This window comes from Podarcis liolepis (genome assembly GCF_965112155.1).
Source record: "Podarcis liolepis genome assembly, chromosome: 4".
In the NCBI taxonomy this organism is placed as follows: Eukaryota; Metazoa; Chordata; class Lepidosauria; order Squamata; family Lacertidae; genus Podarcis; species Podarcis liolepis.
Genome location: NC_139558.1, coordinates 66386637 through 66410297, shown reverse-complemented (window position 1 = coordinate 66410297; position 23661 = coordinate 66386637). Strand labels below are relative to the sequence as shown.

Here is a 23661-nt window from a genome sequence, read left to right as displayed (position 1 = left end):
GTAACTGCTGCCCATTCAGTTGTCCTCTCTCTCTCTCTCTGGGCCCAATCTGCACCAAGAGCCCAGATGGAGGGTCAAGATTGGCATGTGGGGATGGGGTTCCACCCCTAAGCTTTGTGCAAGCAAATCAGGATGAAAGCCCAATAAACAGGTCATGTGGAAGCACCCAGTGAGATAATTGCTTCCCCCACAAAAAGCAGTTTATTTTATTTTATTTTATTTTCCACTCTCCATCTGAGGATCACAGGGTGGTTTACAGTGTAAAAATAAATAACATAATAAGCAAAAAAAATCAACCCCTCTCCCAAACACAATGTCTTTCCTGCCCCCAGAGATTGCTATATGTTTTCACAGGGAATTAATATTTGGGGAATTTGAGGGAATCAAAATTTTGGCCCAGCCTCAGCCTCATATAAATAGGCGGAATGATGGGCTGCTATAATTTGACCTACCTACCACTGCTTATATCTGCCCTATTTCTCTTTGAAACTTGTTTTTCTACAGTGCTTTTCAGCTTAATTTGAGCTTTATTATTGCTTCTTAATAAAATATGAGTTGCTAGCTACATTTGAACACTACATTTGAACATTTGAAAAGTTTATGCAAGAGAGCTAAATTTGCTTTGTGCTATAAAGTATAAACTTTCATGGTAATACAGATTAGGAAGTTATTGACAGCATCACAAGGCCTGGCTCCAGAGATTCAAAGTCCATGTGCATTCTTGAGGCCATTGTATATTAGACCTGTATATATGTTTAATCTGAGTGCACCTCAAACTGAGTTTGTATTTCACAGTGCCTTCCCATGGCTTTAACAACAATATATATGATAGAATGCTTCATGAGGTATGGCCAAATAACTAAACAGAACCCTATAATCTCTTTGTATATTCTTAATGATACAGGACATTCATCTACGTACTATGCATTTTTTTGTATTGATTTCTGGCTTTAATAGTCAATTTATTACATTCTCCAAAAGGAATGTGAAATTCTGAGAAGACCAGTCTTAAGCAATTGTGTGTTTTTCTCATCAGTCTCTTTCTAACAAGTATACCAGCATACCTTTGCTGAGGAAGGGGGAGTCTAGATAAATATCTCTCCTTGAGGAAACCATTGTGAGATACGTTGGGCTTCAAAGGTGTGTTTGTGTGTAGATGGGAAGCTGAGACAACAAGACTGTTTCTGTGCCCTACTAAATCTGAATTCATACACTGTGTTCATCATCACATAGTAATTTGCAGCATCAAGTGGAGATTTGTGTGTATGAAATGACCATTACTGATTAAATAAGACAGACCTTTCATATCACTTGACATCCCTGAAGCACAATGAAGGCCGTTTACCTTTTTGCTGCCACTCAACCAAGTTAAAAGCTTTTGAGTAAGGGAATATACAGGGACACGGGTGGCACTGTAGTCTAAACCACAGAGCCTAGGGCTTGCTGATCAGAAGGTCAGCAGTTCGAATCCCTGCGATGGAGTGAGCTCCTGTTGCTCGGTCCCAGCTCCAGCTAACCTAGCAGTTCGAAAGCACATCAAAGTGCAAGTAGATAAATAGGTACCGCTCTGGCAGGAAGGTAAACGGCGTTTCCGTGCGCTGCTCTGGTTCACCAGAAGCGGCTTAGTCATGCTGGCCACATGACCCTGAAGCTGTACACCGGCTCCCTCGGCCAGTAAAGCGAGATGAGCGCCACAACCCCAGAGTCGTCTGCAACTGGACCTAATGGTCAGGGGTCTCTTTACCTTTAAAGGAATGTACATGTGTATACAAACGAGTCCTTTAGAGTAGGTCAAAATATATCTTACTGATTTTGATGCTCCGTGTGTGAAAAATGCTTCTGTTGTGTTAGTCCCCTCCTTAGATCTAACATGTGGCCACTTCATGAATTAGGGATTTAAGGAAAGATCATGAAGAAATGAGGACATTTAAGATTGTAGAGATGTTCAGTTTTCTCAGATTATTTGGATCCATCCCTACTTAAGCCTCATTAATTTATGTGTGTATTCTCTCTCTCTCTCTCTCTCTCTCTCTCTCTCTCTCTCTCTCACACACACACACACACACACACACACACACACTTATTGTACAAGTGTATTCACAAGACAGCTATGGCAATAGCTTCCCTCTCCAAAAGGGTATGGGAGAATGTGATGCTAAAAAGTCCAATACCATTATGAAAGTCTACCAAGTTTGTGTGTTGAGTACATTACTTTATGGAAGTGATTTGTGGGCAACTTACAAGCGCCAGGAATGACACCTCAATGCCTTCCACATGCACTGCGCCGGAAAGATTTTGAGTATCACATGGCAGGGCAGAGTTTCAAACAAAGATGTGCTCCGCCAAGCCCACCTCTCTGGCATGTTTGCACTCCTGTCTTAGCAATGTCTACGCTGGTCATGTCAACAGAATGAAAGATGGCAGGTTCCCCAAGGACATGCTTTACGGGGAGCTGGCTTCGGGCACCAGACCTGTTGACACACCTGCTCCGTGTTACAAAGATGTCTGCAAATGAGACATGAAGGCTGCCATGTGGGAATCCCTTGCAGACAACCACAGTGACTGCAGAAAGACAGTCAGGTTGTGTATCCACAGCAGTGACCACAGGAGGAATGACTGCTGGAAGAGAGCAGAGAGTAGGAACGCTGTGGTGCTTCAGCAGAAGCGTAACTGGATGCTTCCATCTGCCCCAGCTGCAACAAAAAAGTCTCTCCCGTATTGGTCCACAGCACGAGCTGCAACCTTCCATCAGTTTATAGTAGTGCCAAAACAATATTGGGGGAGGCACAAAAGGGACAGAGGGGGCAGTTATTTTCTACGTTTTGTTGGTGCAGGGGGAAGCTGCATTCCACTCTTTCTAAAAGAGAAATATTTTGCATGAATGCTCCCATCTGAAATATATTTTCTCTGAACTCAGCCCTATTCATTTTGAGGATGGAGTTTAAAAGTTTTTGTTCCAACTCCAGTTCTGTCACTGACAGAAGTGAGTCTATGGGGAATTCTCTCTCCTGACCACCTTTCTGTGCTGCATACATCCATAGATTTTACAGACACGGTCATCTTCACAGCACATGACAGGCTTATCCCAGTGCATAGCCCCATAATGAAATATATCCATCTGCTCTTGTCACATGTGGGGATCTTAAGGTTTTAAATTTACACCATTTCTTTTCAAAAATTTCTTTTAAAAATTATAGATTTATTAAAGAAAGAACACACACACACACACACACACCCCAAAAAGAAGGGGGGAACAGGAGAAGAACCCCCAGAACAAAAACATCAGTTCATATTCACAATATAATAAAAATTGAAATGTTATTGAAATTTACACTATTCCTAAATGTCCATTTAGAAAAGCATATGCCAAGATACTGAGAAGCACTTTTACATCAGGTTTGTGGCGTCTGCTTTTAAAACAGCAGCCTCAACCACCCAAATGTGCATTCCTTTCACCATTGTGGGTGAAGATTTTAGCTGTATAACTGCATGGTATTTTGAAAAGATTGTTGAATAGTCATTTCATACTCACAAATCATCACTTGACGTGTGGATGTACTTGACTGGTGAAGTTGTTGGTTGTTGTTTTTTGCAGTTCTTATCTTTTGTACAAGGCCTCTGAAGGCCTAAAAATAGTTAAACTTACCTTAATATGAAAGGAATCAAGTTGCTGGGTAGATGCTGAGGTCGGAATGGCTGAAGCTATTTTTGCTCTACAGTTTTTTCTAATATTGTGGCTGTACGTATTCCGGCCGCACTTCTCGCTCCCTGCGTGAGAAGCGAGAAGACACTGTACAGTGATATAACCCAGTCTTCATTTAATGGGTCAGCAGCAGGTGAGTGAATTAGGGAGGGAATATCTGCTTATACCAGAGGTGGGTCAGCCCATGGGTCACATTCCTCCATAGGCGGCCTATGTTTGCTGTGTCCAGTGCTGAACAGGGCCAGAGGCAAAAGCAGATCTGAGCCCAGGTGTGTGAGCTGAGAAGAGTTCTGAGGGCCAGCCAGTGAGGCCTGGAGGGTTGCATAAGGCCCCTGGGGTTCCCTATCCTTGACTTGTAACTATTTACCCATCTGCTGCCTTAGTACACGGTGGGTGTCACCCCTGACCATCTCCTGCCTGCCACCAAACTGCTGCTGTCTTGCCTCTTTCAGGCCTTTTAAAGTGCTCCAGGTTAGTGGCCATCACTACCTTTTTGTGGGTGTGAATTCCATAATTCAACCACGTGCTATGTGAATAAGTATTTACTTTTGCCTGTTCTGAACCTCCCAATATCCAGCTTCATTGGATATCCCAATCTAGCATTGTATGTGTGAGGGGAAAACGTCTCACTACCTACGTTCTCTATACTATGCATAATTTTATACAACTCTTTCATGTCATCTCCAATTCACATTTTCTGTAAAGCAAAAAGCCACAAATGTTGTAAACGTTTCTCACAGGAGAGTTGCTCCAACCCCTTGATTGTTTTTCTTGCACTTTTCTGAGTTTTTTTGCAGCTCTGCAATGTCCTTTACAAGGTGAGGCAACGCCATAGATTTGTATACAGTGGTACCTTGGGTTACAGACACTTCAGGTTACAGATGCTTCAGGTTACAGACTCCGCTAACCCAGAAATAGTACCTTGGGTTAAGAACTTTGCTTCAGGATGAGAACAGAAATTGCACGGTGGTGCAGCTGTGGGAGGCCCCATTAGCTAAAGTGGTGCTTCAGGTTAAGAACAGTTTCAGGTTAAGTACGGACCTCCGGAACAAATTAAGTTCTTAACCAAAGGTACCACTGTAATGGCATATGATATGGACAAGCACAGGATTTTCACAGGTGCTGCACACTAGGTCAACATCTTCACTGAGCTCTCTGTTATGACCTGAAGGTCTCATTCCTGGCCAGTCACTGCCAGTTCAGGCCCTGTGAACATATGTGTGTGAAATTGACACCCCCCATGCATAATTTTACACTTGCTTAAATTGAATTGTATTTGCCATTTTACTCCCTTCACCCAGTTTGAAAAGATTCTTTTCCTTGCAGTCCCTTTCTGTTTTAACCACCCTAAGCAATTTGGTATCATCAGGAAACTGCTACCTCACTGCTCACCCTTAATGCATAAAGCCTTAATGACTCTCCAGGTTATTAATGAACAAAGCCTTAATACTGATCCTTGATGGCTTCCACTTTCTACAATCCTCCTTTGGGAGAGCTGTCCATTCATTCCAACTTTCTGCTTCATGTTTCTTAACCATTTCCTTTATGTGTTTTGACTCTTGAATCTGATATAGTGTGACTACTTTTGTTATGTTGTAAGCTGCCTTGAGCATTGTTTGAACTACGGAAAGGTGGCATACAAATAAAATTTATGTATGTATATATAGTAGTAAGTTGGAGGATGAGAAAATGGAATTTATGGGAAATGCTGTACTTGACTTTTTCAGAAGGTATGGATGCTGAGCATAAGTAATTGTGCCCCTTGAGAAGATCACTGTCTGGGCTGGGAAGATGGACAATAACTGCTAATATGGAGATGGAAAACTCTGAGCTAATTCAATTAGGTGATTGAATTTGGTAATTGATTTTCCTGAGATTTCACGACCTGCATGTAGATGATAGGAAACTCGTCCTTTGCAATGGCAAAAAACATGATTTCCATGTCCTAGTAATGTGAGGAGAATGCCATTTCTGTCAGCTTGCAGTGCCCATAATTCTCTTCCACTTTCTAGATGGGATAAAAAAAATGTCCTCTTAAATCATTTGAACTGTTATTGTGTGACTGCATAATGCGTTTATAGCATGGTGCGTGCAGTATCTTGTGTTTGTACTTACATGACAATCAGCTTACCCTTGTACAGCTCTTACTGCAAAAGTCACATTTTCTGTCTTTCATATAGAGGTCCCACTTGCTGTTCAGAGACCAACGTGATGATCTCTAGCACAGAGAAGAATAGATATGAGTGTTTGCGTATGTTTGAATAAGCAATAGTTCAATAAGAGGAAAACCAACTACCGTATTCCTTAACTTTACAAGATTGTTCATGAAAGCAATGGTTTCCTTTAACATACAGCATAGGTTGCCTTTGTGCCCTGAAACCTCTTGCATTGATTTGAGCTCTTTCATATGAAAAGCTGAGACACTTCTGATGAGTGGCTCTTTTAGAAGCAAGGGCTGGATCTACTCCCACGTTCTCCCTTCTTCACCAACTGTTTACTGGAGGGATTATGCTACGTTATGTTATTTAATCATATTTTAAAACTGTTTTTTTTTTGGGGGGGCAAGCTCACCCAAAGTGGTTTACAACCTTTAAACCCCACCCCCACACGCCATGGATGAACAATAAATTAAAGTATTAACAAACAAGCCTGTAAAAATCAAGGCTGCGTTATCCAGTCCAGAGGTGGGAACCTTTCTGGCCCAGCAGGGCCTGATTTTTATTTCCCCCCATGAATTTGTCTAGCTTCTAGACAAGAATCTCGTAAGTGAAGTAAGTTTGCTGCCATGATATGGAACATTATTATAGACCAGATGTGGGACATTTTGTACCCACCAGATGTTATTGGACCCCAACTCCCATTACCCCCCCGTCAGTGATGATGGGAGCTATATTGTCTGGCAAACATCTGAAAGGCCAATTTCCCCCCAGCCATCCTGCCAAAACAGTACCTCAAGGAATAACTAATCTATTACGGCATACATTTTTGTGGATTTAATCAAATATATGGACACTGAGAGGATTTTGTCCTGTTCTAAGGAAGCCGAGGAGCTTTTCAGCCTGCTTTTAAACTGGAATATTCTTATGTCTCAAGCAGTATATACATTTGAGTTTCTCAACACCTCTGCTCAGATTGACCCAGTGTTGATTCACAGGCCCTGCACATATATGTTTATACTTTAAAAACATCCAGTTACATGTACCGTGGGGTTCCGTCTGCCCCCAAGTCTATGAAATGAAGTTCAGCTCACTTATGAATTTTAATGTCACTAGGGTGGCAAAGGCATTTGTTTATTAAGCTATGGAATAAATTTACACCCAGGGAAGGAAATCTGTGTGTTGGATGCTTACACAGAGACTGCGTGGGGAAATGGGCCATGGGGAGAATTGTCCACCTTTGTACAATGCTCGTGGGGGCTTTGACAGCAGCTCAACTGGCTCACAGCTACTTCTGCACAAACTTTGCTCTCGTTTGCTAACATTGTGACTCTCTTTTGGTTCTAGTCTTCTAGAATTGAAACAGCTGTGCATGTGTGTTTCTCCTCCTCTGAATGTGACTAAGTGTGTTTGATGCTGCTGCCAGCCCCCTCAAGAGATGAATAAGTTAAGAATGGCTGCTGTGGCATGAAAGCAGGTTTCAAAGTTCATATCTTTCCCCTAGACTTTCAGGAAGACTCGTGTTCACATGCTGTTGGTTTTTGTGTGTGTTTGTGTTTTAAGAACTTGGCTGAGAAGAAACTCTCCCAGCTTGCTTTTGGCTAGACAGTTGTTCTAAATTCCAGTCCCCTTTTTCTTGTTCTATGAAAGCTTCCTATTGCTTTGGTGCTTAGTGTGTTGTAGATGTAGAAGTATGTCTACAAGAGTGGGAGGAAACTGTGCCTTGCATCTCTTCAGAACCTCGCTTTTTCTTACATGTCTTGGAGTTTGCATTCAGCCTATTGGCTCTCAATCCTTGGTGACCACAATATCAGCAGCAAATGATATTGTGCCCCTCCCCTGCGTTGTTGGATTTCAGCAAGGGTAGAGCAGTGATAGAACATCCACTTTGCGTGCAGAAGGTCTCAGTTCAACGCCCAGCATTTTTAGGTGGGTCTCCGACAAGCTGAGCTTGATGGGTCCTAATGGTCTGCCAAGGTATGGCAACTTCGTCTGTTCCAGACACATCAGCTGTAGCCAGTGTGGCTGAATCTGGACAGCCACAGCTTTCCCATCCCTGCTTTATGGCATAAACTTTTTCTGCACTTGGTCTTGAAACTTAGTAGAGGAAACGTTGCACTCAGGAAACCTTGCAGGCAGGAGACACAGCTGTCAGATCAGAGAGGAGGGGGCTGTAAACACTTAGCGTAACCACACCGAATGCCACAAACAGCCAAGGGAACTCTTTGCACTGATGTCAGAAGCTGAGCTCCATTTTACCTCGAGCGCACAGGTTTCCTTTCCTTTATAGTGACTTCCAATCTCGTGCTTCAACAAAACTATCTTGTTACAATGAAACTTCAGCAGGCTAATCTGTTGGGAAATAGACTGCTGTTGTTGTTTTTAACCTGTCTCTTATGGGGGCTACCCTTCCTACTAGGGCTGAAAGAGTTCAGTATTTTGTTAAGATGTGCAATTTTTCATTCAGTAGTTTTCTCTGAAAAGGGTGCTCACACCTCATGGCACTGTTTTAAACCATAATTGGACAATTGCAAAGAAATTGACAGTTTTTTTCCATCTAGCTTGGTACTGTCTACACCTACTGACACTGGCTTGCTGGCACTTCAGACAGAAGCTTTTCTCAGCTGTAGCTAGAGACTGAACCCACTACCATGTGCTCCATGACTGAGCTACAGCCTCTCCACACATGGATTGGAGCCAGCATGAGTATGGCAGTTTCCCTAAGAATGGAAATTTATGACTGCATTTGATTGAAACAAAAAATCAAACCGTGTCATGAAAAACCACTGAAACAATGTGCCAAGAGGCTTACATTTACCAAGAGACACTTTTTGGGAATTTTTGGTCACTTCCAGGTTTGGTGCGATGCATGCATGCGTGGTTGCACACATATGAGACTTGCCTAAAACAGTCATTAACATGGATAGGTAACGTTTATAAACAAGAACAAGAGCATCAAGTGATACTGAAGATAATCCTAAATGTATTTCTTATCAATAAAAAATTAAGTGCGGCGCGAGCACATTTTTATTCTGAAAGCGTAGCCCAGACAAAAAAGTTTGAGAACCACTGCTATACCCATTAACCTGGGAGCTCCATTTGATCTTTTGAGTAGACATGCATTGGATTGCAATTTTCATTGCTTGTATTAATATATGAACCAGAGAGCTGCCCAATACTCCTGAAGAACCATCACATGTGCCATAAACATGAAAGTGTACATGTATGAGAGAGACTGTCCTCTTTAAATGTTGCTGTAACTTGACTTTGTTCCATGTGATACATACTCGTGTTTATTCTGATCAGCCTTTAACTGGCCTTCATTGAGATTGTGCTTTAATCCTGTTGAAATCTATACTCAATTTCATGCAATTGTTTTAAGTTCAATTAATTTCATTTTCCTGAGGAGTAGCCAGATGAGGCTGTTGCAGCAAACTGCCAACAAAGAGTTTTGCAGCACCTTAAAAGACTAATACATTCATTATGGCAGCAGCTTTTGTACAGTTGACTTCATCAGATGCATTCAGCATTATCCTGAGGTGCAGGTGTCTATACACATGGTAGTGGGGAGGGAATTGTAAACAGCCAGATCAAAAGGCAATGGAAGTGCATAAAAGTATACAAATGGCTATTTGGCCATTCACAAAAAAAGATGTTGGTGATGAGAAAACCCTGGCATTGGTAAGCCAATTAACGACACATAGTGTGATTAAAAAACCCTGCCCTGATTCAGTCCACAAGTAATAGCACTGAGTCTCTTGGTGAATTGAAATTCAGTGGTTTCACATTTCAGTCTCCCCTGGAAGCTCCTTTGTTCTAGAATGACCAGTTAAGGATTAGAGCCAGAGTGTGGCCGTTGGTGTTTGATCATTGTCATTTGAGACTGGAATTCACAAAAGCTTGTGCCATAATAAATTTTTAAGGTGCCACCATACTCTTTTGAATATCTTCACTGGGACTTTAGTGTGACTTCATTTGGATCTGAGTCCCCGAGTACTGAATTTTCCTCTAATCCCCACCTCTGATTTTTCTCTGCTGCTGCTGCTTCAAAGACAGCACCATAATCTTTCCTCTAGAGTAGGCAAATGTGAATATGGATATACAGTATACTAGCATCCTTTTTTGTAGTGTTTCTCTAGGAACCGCTGAGCAGGCTGGATGAGTCTTTAGATAGGGATGGGGATGTGCATATCAGTCTAGGCAACTGTTACTGTAAGCAGCACATCTGGGGGCAACCAGCAGTCAGATAAGGGGGTGTTTTTTAGCAAAAAAACCAGCATGGTCTCGCAATCTAGGGAGCTTGCTGAGCCAGAATTGGGGCTTGATGGGTGTTTTTTTACTCCAAAATAAAGTGGAGAAAAAATTGTTTGTTAAAATATATGACTGACACAATGTGGAGTTTGGTCCTTTGGCTGCAGGAAAGTGGGACGGGGCAGCCCTTAGTGTTTGTGTCACCCATTAATTGTTTACTTTGACAGCACATTGGTACCGATTCATGCAAATGTTACTGTCTTGTGAACTGTTCAATCACATCTCTAATGAAACCCGGAGGTGGTCATTCTAAGAAACCTATCAACCTCTTTGTCTGTTAATTTGCCCAATTAGCATTTGTATTATTGATCTCTAGTCACTAAAGGTAAAGGGACTCCTGACCATTAGGTCCAGTCGTGGCCGACTCTGGGGTTGCGGTGCTCATCTTGCTTTACTGGCCGAGGGAGCCGGCGTACAGCTTCCGGGTCATGTGGCCAGCATGACTAAGCCGCTTCTGGCGAACCAGAGCAGCGCACGGAAACACTGTTTACCTTCCCGCCGGAGCGGTACCTATTTGAAGCCACAAAGAGCCACTGCCAGTCAATGTAGACAATACTGAGTGAGGGGAACCAGTAGTTTGACTCTGGACTCAGTACAGGGCAACTTTCTCAATAATCAACACATGGATTTGTTTGTTTTTTAATGCAGATGCCAATGCCCTAGGCCTGACAGATCCAAGACTCTGCTACATTCTGGATGGGATCCTCTTGATTTATGCTATAATCATCACAGCCTGTTTCGTAAAACTAAAGGTGAGTCCTAAGCCTCTTTAAAATGGGAAGACTCTTGATCTTTAACATACAAGGAATGACCTGTGAAACGTGTATTTTTATTTGTAAACTCTGTGTCTTCAATTTCCTGCCCCAATTCCACCCACTTTTTCCAACACGAGAATAAGGATGAGCACCAATGAGCTGTTGGACACTTGGATTCATTTGAGAAACCAATTATCCATGGTGTTTGGAAACTTCAGCATTTCAACAGAGCATTCCACTGGGCACCTGGTATGCTGGACAATGCTTTGGATGGTTATACAGTCATGTATAACCTCAGGAATTCAAAGATGCTTTGTGCTAAGGAACTTCTCACCACTCAGCAGTACGTTTCTTTAAATTTGCTGGGTCCTCCCAAGCCCTTTCTGGGATCAGTAGATGGAACAACGAAGTTGTGCAAGGATGGTAAACTGGTGTCCTTGCTGGACTTCAATTCCCATCACCCCTGACCACTGGCCATGCTGACTGGGCACCTGGGGTGATGACAGTTGAAATCCAGCCACATCTGGAGGACCACAGGTTCCCCATTCCTGAGGATATCCTCAGGGTATCCTGAGAAGTCACTGGAGATGCCTGGCACTTTGCGGTCTCTTCATTGATTCCTTAGGACCAGGTGGGAAATCTCTGGCCTGCAAGCTAAACTTCACCTGCCAGTCTTCTCCATTTGGCTCAAGAGACTTTTTTTCTCTCTGAAACCATATACACCTGCCCTACTCCTGATGTCAGGTTTGGGGGTAGGTAGCAATGAGGTTGCAGAAAGCAGGACTGAATATCCTGTGTATCTGCTGATGTGCAGAGTTCAGTCCTGTGTGGGTGTGGCTTGGCCAAAATGGCCTTGCGGGCCGAATGGAGAAGTGTGGCTGACCTAATGAGGCAGATGGGCTGGAAGTTCCCCCTGCTGACCTATAAGCAGGAAGCAACAATATGACTGAAAACTTGGTCCCTTTTCTCATGGGCATTAAATACAGAAGAAGAAAGCTTTAAATGAAGAAGTGGGCAAAATTGGCAAGAAGGGGCCGCGATGCTTGACTCCAGCAGAAAACAGCTGATCTTAACATTGGAAACCTTTCATGAGCTAGCCTGAGGGTAAAGAAATTGGTTTACATTCCCACTGCCTGATACACATTGTTTATAACTACTGGAGTCAAAACTTCTGCCCATTGCCGAGTCAAGAAGGTGATCATTAGGGAGGGCATGGTAAAGTACCCTAGTGAAAGGGTTTCTCTGTTTTACCACTGAGATTCTGATCGAGGAGTAAGTCAATTGACAACCAGCTGCTTGCTTCCAGCCCCAGATATTGGCCAAGTGAAAAGCAAAAAACATCCCTTCAAACCTAATGAAAGACATTTTAAATGGTGGCAGCTGCTGTTTGTGGTCCTCTGGGGACTCCTTTGCAAGCTGAGTTATCAATGCAAAGACGGAATCTTTTGCCTTTCCCACTCTGTATTCATATTCACACACAGGTAAGCAGTGTATACAGAGACAAGAAGTACAAAGAGAGAGAAGGGAAGATGCAGACCTGTTGCCAACCTTCAATGCAACTTTCCCTCTTGTGTACACTGTAGTGGGGGTGTTTCTGGTTTTATCTATTTCCACGTGTACCCATTTGTTTCATTCCGTCTTCTGTGGGATTATGTGGTGGACTTCGTAGGTGATATAGCATAGTTCTGTGTTGGGAATTCCCCATCATTCTGAGGATGGGAGGTGCAGGAATGTGGAGTTTATTCATGTTTTTTGTGAGAGAAGTTAAATGAGTGTAGTTTTTTCTGCCACTTATGCTCCCCGCATAATGTCTATGACAACGGTACCTCATAACAAATGTAAACGAACTGTGAAAAAGACTCTATGAACTGAAAGTGGAGATGCTTTATGTACTTTTTTTATTACACAAGAAAACCTTTAGTAATAACTAATTAAAAACAAAACAGCAAAACAAAACACTTTCCCTCTTGGAAATTTGAGATTTCATACCTGCCATTAAAAGGTGCCTGATGAACAATACTTACAGTGGTGCCTCGCAAGACGAAATTAATTTGTTCCGCAAGTTTTTTCTTCTTGCGAGTTTTTCGTCTTGCGAAGCACGGTTTCCCATAGGAATGCATTGAAAATCAATCAATGCGTTCCTATGGAAACCGCCTTCAGACCAGGTCCGGGGACAATCTGTCCCCGACCTCTTCTGAAGGCTGGGGGGGGGGGGCAAGGGCTTTTCTTCCCACCCCCAGAATTTTAAAAAACCCCGGGACAGCGGAGGACTTCTCCACTGTCCGGGGCGATCTTAAAATGCTGGCGGGCGGCATTTTAAAATCGCCCCGGGACAGCGGAGGACTTCTCCGCTGTCCAGGGCGATTTAAAAGCCTCTGGGAAGGTAGGCAGGGGGGACAAAGACTTTGGCCCCCCGCCTGCCTTCAGAAGAGGTCCTGGACCTCTTCTGAAGGCGGGCGGGGGGGCGAAAGTCTTTGCTCCCCCCCCCGCCTGCCTTCAAAAGCCGTCCGGGATAGCGGGAAGCGCTTCCCTGCTATCCCGGACTGCTTTTAAAATGCTGGCGGTGGGGAGCAAAGACTTTCGGCCCCCGCCGGCCTTCCTGGACCTCTTCTGAAGGCCAGAGGGGAGGGGAGGCTTTGCTCCCCACCGCCAGCATTTAAAAGAGGTCCCCGGAATTTCCCTATGGGCTTTCTTCTTGCGAAGCAAGCCCATAGGGAAATTCGTCTTGCGAAGCAACTCGCAAACGGAAAACCCTTTCGTCTTGCGGGTTTTCCGTCTTGCGAGGCATTCGTCTTGCGAGGTACCACTGTACTTTGGAACCATTTTTCCATTTACCAACAAATGGGTAAATCTCTACCATTGCCACTAGGAGGTTGTTTAGCTGCAAATAAAGTTAGGATAAGATTGCAAGAACACTGCAGAGAAACTTTTCAGTACTCTATTAATATCCTAAAACATGTTTGATCTTCTTAACGGCTTAGTGCTCTGCATATCACAATGTATGCATAGTTCCTGAGAGTTTAGGAAAAGATGACCAAAGATCTAGAAATTCAATGATGAATCTACATTTTTACATGCTTTTTTAATATGCAGTTTTCATATACTTACGTAACTGGCGTTATTCGAGTTTGGGAACAAGAGAATATTGGAATCGCCATGAAATGTGTGGGTTGTAGGTTTATAAAGCACCATTTATAAATCACTAGCAGAAATTATCCTGTTAAAGTCACATTCAGAGATAGAAATGGGCTTTGTGTTTTCCAGATATGCAAAGGCTCTCCTGAACCTCAAACTTCTCAGAATTCAGAGGACCTATATAATGTAAGTACTAAACTTATGTCTTCTTGAAATTGAATGATTTTTATTTCACAAATAAAATAATTATAGTAGGACAGACAATTAAATGAGACCAGATTTCGTGGATCTGCCCTCAAGATTCAACTAGGACTCCTCCAGAGTCAGGGCAAATCCTAAGCAGATTTTTAAAATTCATTACCCCTTTTGTTAGAGTCCTCTCAAGTTCCCCCAGCTTAGCAAGGGGGGAGAGTTAATGGCAGTGAGATCTTCTGGTAATAGAGTGGGTCTCAGGAGTTAGGTTTAAATCAGAAGTGGAGAATCTTTTCTGTCTGGTGGACCAGATCTTAGTCTGTTCTCCTGGTGGACCAAATCAAACAGGTGGCCTTAGGGATGTCAGATGCTGCTGCACTTTGAAGCCCCAATAGTTGGGACTTCAAAGCACAGTGTGGGTGGTAGCCCCTCCACAATGAGGAGCATGCAGAACCAGTTTTATATCAAATAAAATTACAGCATCCAGTAGATCGCCTCCCAATTAACTAGATTTAAACTATATTCTATTTGGAATATACTCTTGTCTTTCAGTGTGTGGTCTTCTCCATACTAATTAAAATAGTGGTTTTGCTTTGCTGCATCCTCACTTTAAGAATTTGAAAGAAACATACATTCTAAGGAGTTTCTGGATAGGGCAGCACTCTCAAGCGTATTCTTCTATTTTTAATCACTAGATTAAAGTCTAGAGTTAAGGCAACCTTTGGCTTACCTGGCTTACCTATTTGCTATAAAGAGATGGCAGTGCTCTGTTCTGATACAGAAATACTCAAGAGTGTCTCCATTGCCCCACCCATACTTTACCTTTTGCATGTTACTTCTGCACATTCCTCCATTATGTCAATAGCCCAAAACTGGAATGTAGCAAGTATTTGATAGGTGCTCACCACAGGCAATCATCTCCCAACCAACCAGGTGTATGCCCATTGCTGAGAGGGGATTGCGCCAGGCAATCAGCTGGCAATCATGTTGGAGGCCCTGTGGGTGAGTGGTTCCTAGGTCCAGGAAACTGGTCCATCAGCTGTTCTGGGCAGCTGTGTAATTGGAGCATTGCCGCTGGAAACTCAGATGTATTCCATGTCCAAGAGTGCTTTTTGCCAGCTTGGGCTGGTATGGCAGTTGCAACAATTCTTGGACCAGTCTTGGAGAAAGTGACCCACACATTGGTAACCTCTAGGCTTGATTACTAGAACACACCTTACATGGGGCTGCCCTTGAATTTGGTCCAGAAACTGCAGCTATTGTTGGTCTGTGGGGCAACCTGTCAACATATGACACCTCTGTTGAAAGCATTGCATGAGTTTCCAGTTTGCTCCTGGGCCATATTACAGTTCCGGACCAGGATATCTGATAAGCCAGTCACTTAGATCTGTGGATGAAGATTTCTTGACAGTGCCACAGTCTCATGCAGTAAAGCCTGACATGACTTGAACATGTTGGGTTTTTTTTAAACATTATAGCAGCAGTTCTCTGGAATTCTTTCCCTCCCGAATGCTATTGCCAATATTGTTTGGTTTAAACACTGCCTATTTGTGGAACTTACACTTTTACATGTGGCTTTTGTTTTAAATACACTATGATTTATTTATTTTTTGATATTGTGTAAATCACTTTGGATATTGTGTAAACCTATAAACACTGGAAATATATAAAATGGTTGCTTTTGGTGTTGATTTACACCCATGGAAGGAAATCTGTGTGTTGGATGTTTGCAGGAGACTGCATGGCTGTGTCGGTAGAACATGAGACTCTTAAGAACAGGGTTGTGGGTTCGAGCCCCATGCTGGGCAAAACATTCCCACATTGCAGAGGGTTGGACTAGATGACGCTTCCAACTCTACAGTTCTATAATTCAATGAAAAAAACTCTTCTTGAATCACCCTTTTTATTTCTGCAGCGTTTTATTCTAGCTGGCTTCACATTTTGAATATTGTTTAAAAATTCATAATTTATTTCATAATAACACAGGTTGTTCCAGAAGAAGCCAGTGCAACAAATTCCTTTAGTGCAATGGAACTTCTCCCCCTACACCCTACATAAATCTGCTTGGGAGAGTCAAGAGGAGGAGAGGGAGATCATTCTATCAGGAAAGCAGAAATGCTTGTACTGACAAAATGATGCCCTTAGCCTGACATAGTATCCCACCCACAGTCTATTTTTGTACACCACTCAGGTATTCTTTTACTGTAGAGCAATTTCTAAATTCTTAAATCAGTCAATAAGCAAGGGAAGCCTTGTGTAGTTATGGGGAAATGGCTACACATGTAGTGGTTCTATTCTGGCCTAAAGTCTAGAGACAGGTGGTTTGTGGGCTTTGAAGGAGGAGAAAGCACGACCTACATGAGTTCTTCACAGCAGTGTCCTATGTGAAAGCAGGGTTAACCTTGTTTTCCTGTTTAGAATCAAGAGATTCTGGTTGGCTCCTGCTAGAAGAGAGAATGAGCTTGCACGTGCAGCTTACACCATGTTGCTGCCATGAAGACTCTATGTGTGGCCAGCTCGGTTTCCTGTTTAGTATAAGAGCCAGCAGCTCTAATGCTAGAAGGAAGGTGAAGAGAGAGGCCTGTTGTACAAGGGCTGTGCATGGGACTGGGACTATGGCTATTCTCTCCTGCAACGAGAGGCAGCCCTGCAGTAGTAGAGAGAAGGATAATTGGCAGAAAACTTTGGGATGGAATGGAAGGGTTTATATGAGAGGTTACTGGGAAGCCTGCATTGGCATCCCATGAAAGGTGGATGGTGGGAGATTCAGGAAGCAAGTACTTCTCAGCATAACACAAGAGTTGAATTATGGGATTTGCAGCCCCAAGATGTCCATGGTCACCAATTTATGAGTTTTCAAAGGAGACTAGACAAATTCCTGGAGATCATCAACAGCTACTAGTTACAATGGCTGTATTACCTCTGGCATTGGGGGCAGCATGTCTCTGAATACCTGGTATGACCCAGGTATGGTCCAGAAGAGTGTTGTGCTCAGCATAGGCCACGGAGAGAAAATAATGCTGGATTAGATGGGCTTTCAGTTTCTTAATTAATCCCTTGACTGCGGAAGGATTGGGCAAAGTGTTAGCAACTTGCGTCTAGGACCAGGATTTTATGGGATGGTTTTAACATAACAGAATGTGATTTATTGAGCTCATGTTTGTTTTTGAGTCTATTTTGAAGACACAGTACTGGTCAGCCCGTTAGGAGCTCGGGACTGCAACTTACCAATGAGCTGTCATTCTTGTAAATGTCCCTATCTATATATTTCATTTCAGAGATTGTCTCATGGAACCAGAGATGAATATGCATCGCTGGGAGCAAAACAGACAGACGCTGACATTGAAGTAGGGGGGAAAGCCCAGGTACCTTCACTCATCTCATCGTGGTCCTTTTATTCAGGCCACTCTTTTCTGTGCAGAGAAAATGTCAGCCCAGCTCAGGGAGCCACTGGGACATGGCATCCCTGACCTCTCCTAAAACAGCAAAGAATCTGATGGCACTTTGAAGACTAACAGATTTATTATTAAGGATGGAATAATGTTTGTGGATTACAGTCCACTTCCTTAAGTGCATGAAGTGCTACTCTGAGTTACAGGGGTGGGTGGGTGGACACATATGTGGTTTGGTTAAGCCACTAAATTGCAATGTTTCAGCCCCATAGCCTGTGGGCTAAATAGAGACAAAGGATCGTTCACACATTATATATGTCAGGATGTCGGTGCTATCAACAGCTGTTGATAGCCCCCTTCCCACTGCCATGTGTACATATACCAGCAACTCAGTATAATGCTTCATGCATCGTCAAATGCAGCTAGAAATTTTGTGACTAATCCCAGACTAGCATCTCTGTAAGAATCTCTGCAATGCCTTGTGCATCCCCAAGTATTTTTTTGATATTGTCCGCAAGAACGGTTCCAAGAACTGCTTGTTTATTCTTCCCCTTTTCAGCACAGAAGAAAACAAGCTCAGGACAGAGTTTACAGTGTAAGTAAAACCAAGAACTGACCATTTCAGAAAAGCATTTTGGTTTCTTGCCATATTGTCTAGAATTTCTCTAAATTGCTTTTCAGTTTTCTAAAATGACCAGCCACCTTCACATAAAACCCACCTAAAGACATCTGAAACAACACTGGGAAGTAAATTGTGCTACCATGTAGGCATCACCCTCATTAATTTATCTCGTTTTGCACACAAATGACAATTTGCCAGTGTATTTGTTTGATTGATTGTGAGCGCATGGGTGCCAAATACCTCTCCCAGAATGTGTTTCAAGACCCAGCTTGTTTTCATGCTGTTAATGAACCCCATAAGCAGTCTGCTTTGGTTTACAAAAACTTATATTCCTGTTGCATTTTAGCCTCACTCTGCTAGAGTCCACTTTTTCTTTCTTTTTAAAGAATGTTTTCTGCTCCTGCATGCAAAATTTTTATGTGTGCATGTCTGTCCCTATGCCATTTCAGCAGCACGCTACTTTTGTGATCTGTTTTCCTCTGCTGCAGCAAACAGCTGCCATGAAATGCCATTAATGACAGGTAGAATGTGCAATTGAACAGACTGTATGGCAGGCATGGGAAACCATTGGCTCTTCATATCATGTTGGACTCCAAGTCCCATTAGCCCCAGCAAACATGGCCAATGGCCAGGGATGTTGGGAGCAGAAGTTCAGCAACATCTGGAGGGCCAGAGTTTCCCCCAACCTGCTCTGTGGGGTAGTATTCCCCAGCACCCGCCCCAGTTGTGGTAGTGCAAGTTTGTTGTACAGGAGGAAGTACTGTTGACTACAGCAATCTGCTGTGTGACCTGCCACAAGGCTTCCTGCCCTTTCCTTATGCAACTAGTAGCCCACCAAGGGATGCTCAATTAGTGCAACATTGAAATCCTCCCATGGCTGTAGTATGGGAGTAGCAGGGACCTATTTGACATTGGGGGGGGGGGAATTACCAAATAAAGAGAGTATAAAGCAAGAGTAAGTGCTGACCTGCAGGGTCTCCCCATCTGGCCTGCAGCATCCCCCCCTTCTGCAAGTAGACTTGAAAGGAGTTTTTTACTGTACTCAACAAGTGGTTTCTTTCAAGTCTAACTGCAATGTGAAGGAAGAAACATTGCCTTAGTCTGGACCACCAATCACATCTCCTCTCCCATGAATGAACACAGGGAAAGTATTGTTTTGTTATATCTATATAGCAAGGATAGGGAACCTGTAGGTGGCTCTCTAGATCAGTGTTTCCCAAACGTTTTTGGGCAACGGCACACCTGTTTACCGGAAAAAAATCTCGCGGCACACCACCATTAAAGCCCCGCCCCCGTGACGTCATTCGGGGAGCCGGCGGCCCGGGCCTGAGCTGGAAGGAGAGGCGGTGCTTTTCGGCACAAGGCAATCGGCCTGGAATTGTTTCCCGCGCGCTGCGAAAGGGAACAGCTGCGGTCGCGCGAACCCTCCGGCGCTGGGAGGGGAAAGGGCGGAGTCGCAGAGCACCAGCTGGCCGAGCGGTTGCGCGCAGCGTTGCGCTTTTGGAGAGCGTGCGGCTGCTGCTAGGGGATCCGGGGACGTGAGCAGGCCTGGCCCGACCCGGGTTGAAGGAGGACAAGCCGGCAGCGCGCCAAGTGAGTTCGGTTGCGCGCGACGGCCCCCGCTCCCCCCACCCCCGCCGGATCCTCGCCGCCGCCGCCTCTCGCCCGCCTCCCTCCCACGGCACACCAGCCGATGTCTCACGGCACAGTAGTGTGCCGCGGAACACCGGTTGGGAAACACTGCTCTAGATGATGCTAGACTACAATGTTTATCGTCCCTGACCACTGGACATTGCTTGCTGGGGTTGATGTGAACTGGAAGAACATCTGGAGGGAGAGTCCATGGTTTCTTATCTCTGACAAAGAGGAGTGGTATGACAGAAAACAGTACTTTAATTTTATTCGTGCTGACACTATTTTCTGATCTTCCATGGCCAGGCTCTACAGCGGGATAAGATGGCTGAAGCATACAGCGAAATTGGAAAGAAAGGAGAGGTAAGTGACACTTCTTGCCAATTTGGCTCTACACATAAGGTGCCAAGGTGGCTTCAGGCACTACTCTGCCTGCTTTTTTCCTACCCTTTATTTAAAGCAGTACTGTCAAGCAAAACAGAAGTTATAGTATCCTCCTCACCCTTTTGATATTGTTTGAATGACACTTCTGTGCTTTATTATTTTTATTTATTACTGATTAAGGGGCAGTTGAGTCAGATTGTGCAGCACCTTCTTAAAAGACCAATCAGAAGCAAGCCTCCCATTTCCCCCAGTTAAATTGAGCCAAGTGTGAGTGTAATTATTTGCATGGGCAAAAAGATTTTGGCAGGGAGATTTTGTATTGATGCTGGGCTTCTTTTTTTCAGAGACGACGTGGCAAAGGCAGTGAAACAGTTTATCAGGTAAGGCACAGCAATAGCAAGCCTATCTCCTTACAAACTTCAGGGTCACAATCCTATGGAAGCAAGCTGCACAAAAGCAGCTCACACAGGAATCTTGTTTGCCTTTGCTTTAATTAGTTTCTGGCATACATGCACCCTGTCAATTTGGATCACCTTTCTACAATGGGAGACCACAGCAAGTGCCCTGTTCCCTCACTTTGAGCCACCTAAGAGAATATTTTTGCTTGCCCAGAGGTGTTAATGCAGTCTGTGAAGGAACAAGTACAGAGGCGCGTCTAAGGGCAGTATACATCTTTGCTTCCTCCAACAAACAATGGACCAGTCACATTCTTCTCCTAAGCAGGACTTTTGCCTTGCTATGAGTATCAGCCTGTCACCTTTATTTACTCTGGATAGAAAGCCAGAGTTGTTGGACTTATTTTTAGCAGGGGCATATGGACTTAGTACTTCTGATTAATAACTACAGTTATATTGATTTAGTTATAACTTTGAGTCATCTCATCTTTCTTTATCAGGGTCTCAGCAAAGCAACGAAGGATACATACGATGTCCTTCAAATGCAGCCCCTACCACCTCCTTACTAGCTACAGTTGAGTCTAGAAAGAGGAGAACTATTTCCATGGCGAGCGGGAATCTTGATTACCATTCTCAAGGTGATCTGTTCAGAAATCTGTTGCCTTCTACAACAAATGCCACTTTTACATGAGCATAAAAACCAAAGCTCCTTTTTAAAACTAATTTCAAGTTGTAGCTTTCAAAGTGTACATAGCTATAGAGCTTGGGCACCATGTTGTTGCTCAGTTAAAATTTAAGACCAGCTGTTGCGATGGCTATTTCAAAGTCATTTTCTTTTCTGGAGAAATATGTTTTTTGAAGCTAAATGTGCATTAAAAAATGTTGCTCATGTGGAAGGATTTTGTTCCAAAACATCAGATAATTCTGAGCACCAACAGGTTAACTGCCCCCCCTCTTGTTATAGGTTTGGGTTTTTATTTATAAATAGCAATTGGGGTTTGGGGGAGGAGATATACAGTGTATCACCATTGCCCCGAAGGACCTTTTTAAACACTCTTTTGCCAAGATACAAAAACATGCACCACCACTGACCTTGGACGGAGTGCAGTAGGGCATTCTTTTGAGTAAACATGCACTGCTAAAGGGTTCCAGTTACAGATAGGTAGCCGTGTTGGTCTGCCATAGTCAAAATAAAAAAATTCCTTCCAGTAGCACCTTAAAGACCAACTAAGTTAGTTCTTGGTATGAGCTTTCGTGTGCATGCACACTTCTGGTGTATCTGAAGAAGTGTGCATGCACACGAAAGCTCATACCAAGAACTAACTTAGTTGGTCTTTAAGGTGCTACTGGAAGGAATTTTTTTATTTTGACTGCTAAAGGGATTTAATATGAAAATTGAAAATTGACTTCTGTTGCATGAGAAGTATGGGCAGGCACAGACAGTATGTTCCCATAGTTAAGAGAATAGAAGTAGGTTCTTCTTCCACAGGACATATGGTTGGTTGAAATGAGTAATACATTACCTCCTGTTTTAAACGTAGATGCTTCAAATTCCTGTTAAGACAGAATCCTGATCAAACTTGTCAGGTGCTGCTGTCCTGGTTAAGTGAGCTTAATACCAGTGGAGCAAGGGGGGAATTAGCTGGGGAGCATGTTTACACAAAGGAATAGCTAGTGGATTTACTCCATAGTGTGTTTAGAGTTGTAGCCTTAGGACGTGGGAAGTCACAGCTGCCTATTATGCTTTTCCCCCAGGCAAATGCCGATTGTGAGAATTTTATACCTTGAATCTATTTCCCTTACCTAGTTTCACAGAGGATTTTTATTCCTTCTGCCCATCTTATCAGACTGGTTGATCCAAAAAGGGTTCACATACATCTCTATCGGCAAAATGGAAATGAGAGTCTGCTTATCAGAACTCATACTGGACTAAGGCTGCATACACCCACTTCCCAAACTCAGGGGCTGTAGTTTATCCCTTACAGAGCAATTCCCAGCACCCTTAAACTACAGATCCTAGAATTCTTGGGCTGGATTTAGGTTTGTCCAGCTGTCCTTTGTAAACAACAAATTGTCACTCTTTTTTGTGTTGGATATATGCTATATGGTAATTTATGGACCTAATAGGTATCTAAAGCCATTTGCACATAACAAAATACGTATTTTATCAAAGTAACTGTTAAACATCTCAATTGTATTTCAGTTCATCTTATATATTGGAAATATACATCCATTTTTTTCCTTTAAATTTTTTGGAGGCCTCCGAGAGAGTAGGCCCCAAGCTATATAGCTCTTTTTTGGTTATATGTAAATCCAGCACTGGGCAGAGGTGGTTAAATGTATGGGGTGTGCACAGCCTAAATCTGATCTTTCAAAAATACACTTCTGGAGCTTTAAATCTATAAATTAAGTTGAAAAGAACAAAGAAAATGCTTTTCTATCTAAAGAACTGAAACCATGTGTTCTGTGTATTTTTAAATAAAAGCTTCTTAAATATACCTGCTTTTCCCTCTTCTGGTCTTATTCTGGATTTGTTTGAACTTCATAGCGCCATGTTGCAGTGGAAAGTAAAAGGGGAAAAAGAGCTTAATGAAAAGGAGCAATAAGTCCTACAAAACCTTAAGATTTAAAGCTAAACAAGGGTGCACAGATCTCACATCACTGACTTTTAGGGCAGTTTAGAAGGGCAGCAATATCTATTGTAGGACCAAACTAGTAGTATGCATGACACATGCGCCTGTAGCAATAAACAAATTATCTTGTCAAGGACACAAATGTAGAGAATACTAAATAAATGTGCATTACGATGTTGAGCTAGTTAGACAACCTGCACATGGTGGTTACTTAACTGAAAGAATTTAACACATCCTGTTCAACATGGAAGCCGTAAGTTACTAGTAGTGTAAGCTTTTAAAATAAATCTGGCATATTTATTTTCTGCAGAATAACAGAACTGAGAGGCTTACCTGTTTCTGCTGTCCCAT

General features: G+C 43.1%; 1 protein-coding gene across 1 annotated transcript in view; it reads left to right on the top strand.

The window, feature by feature from the left end:
* Positions 1-23175, top strand: part of CD247 (CD247 molecule) — a 46026-nt gene extending 22851 nt beyond the window's left edge. Inside the window, exons 2-9 of the mRNA XM_083498773.1 lie at positions 10819-10922; positions 14190-14246; positions 17531-17617; positions 18204-18239; positions 20205-20261; positions 20627-20662; positions 21178-21822; positions 22057-23175. Coding sequence (XP_083354899.1) covers positions 10819-10922; positions 14190-14246; positions 17531-17617; positions 18204-18239; positions 20205-20261; positions 20627-20662; positions 21178-21246 — 446 coding nt within the window. The 3' untranslated portion in view covers positions 21247-21822; positions 22057-23175. The remainder of the gene's footprint in view (positions 1-10818; positions 10923-14189; positions 14247-17530; positions 17618-18203; positions 18240-20204; positions 20262-20626; positions 20663-21177; positions 21823-22056) is intronic.
* The last annotated feature ends 486 nt before the right edge of the window (positions 23176-23661 follow it).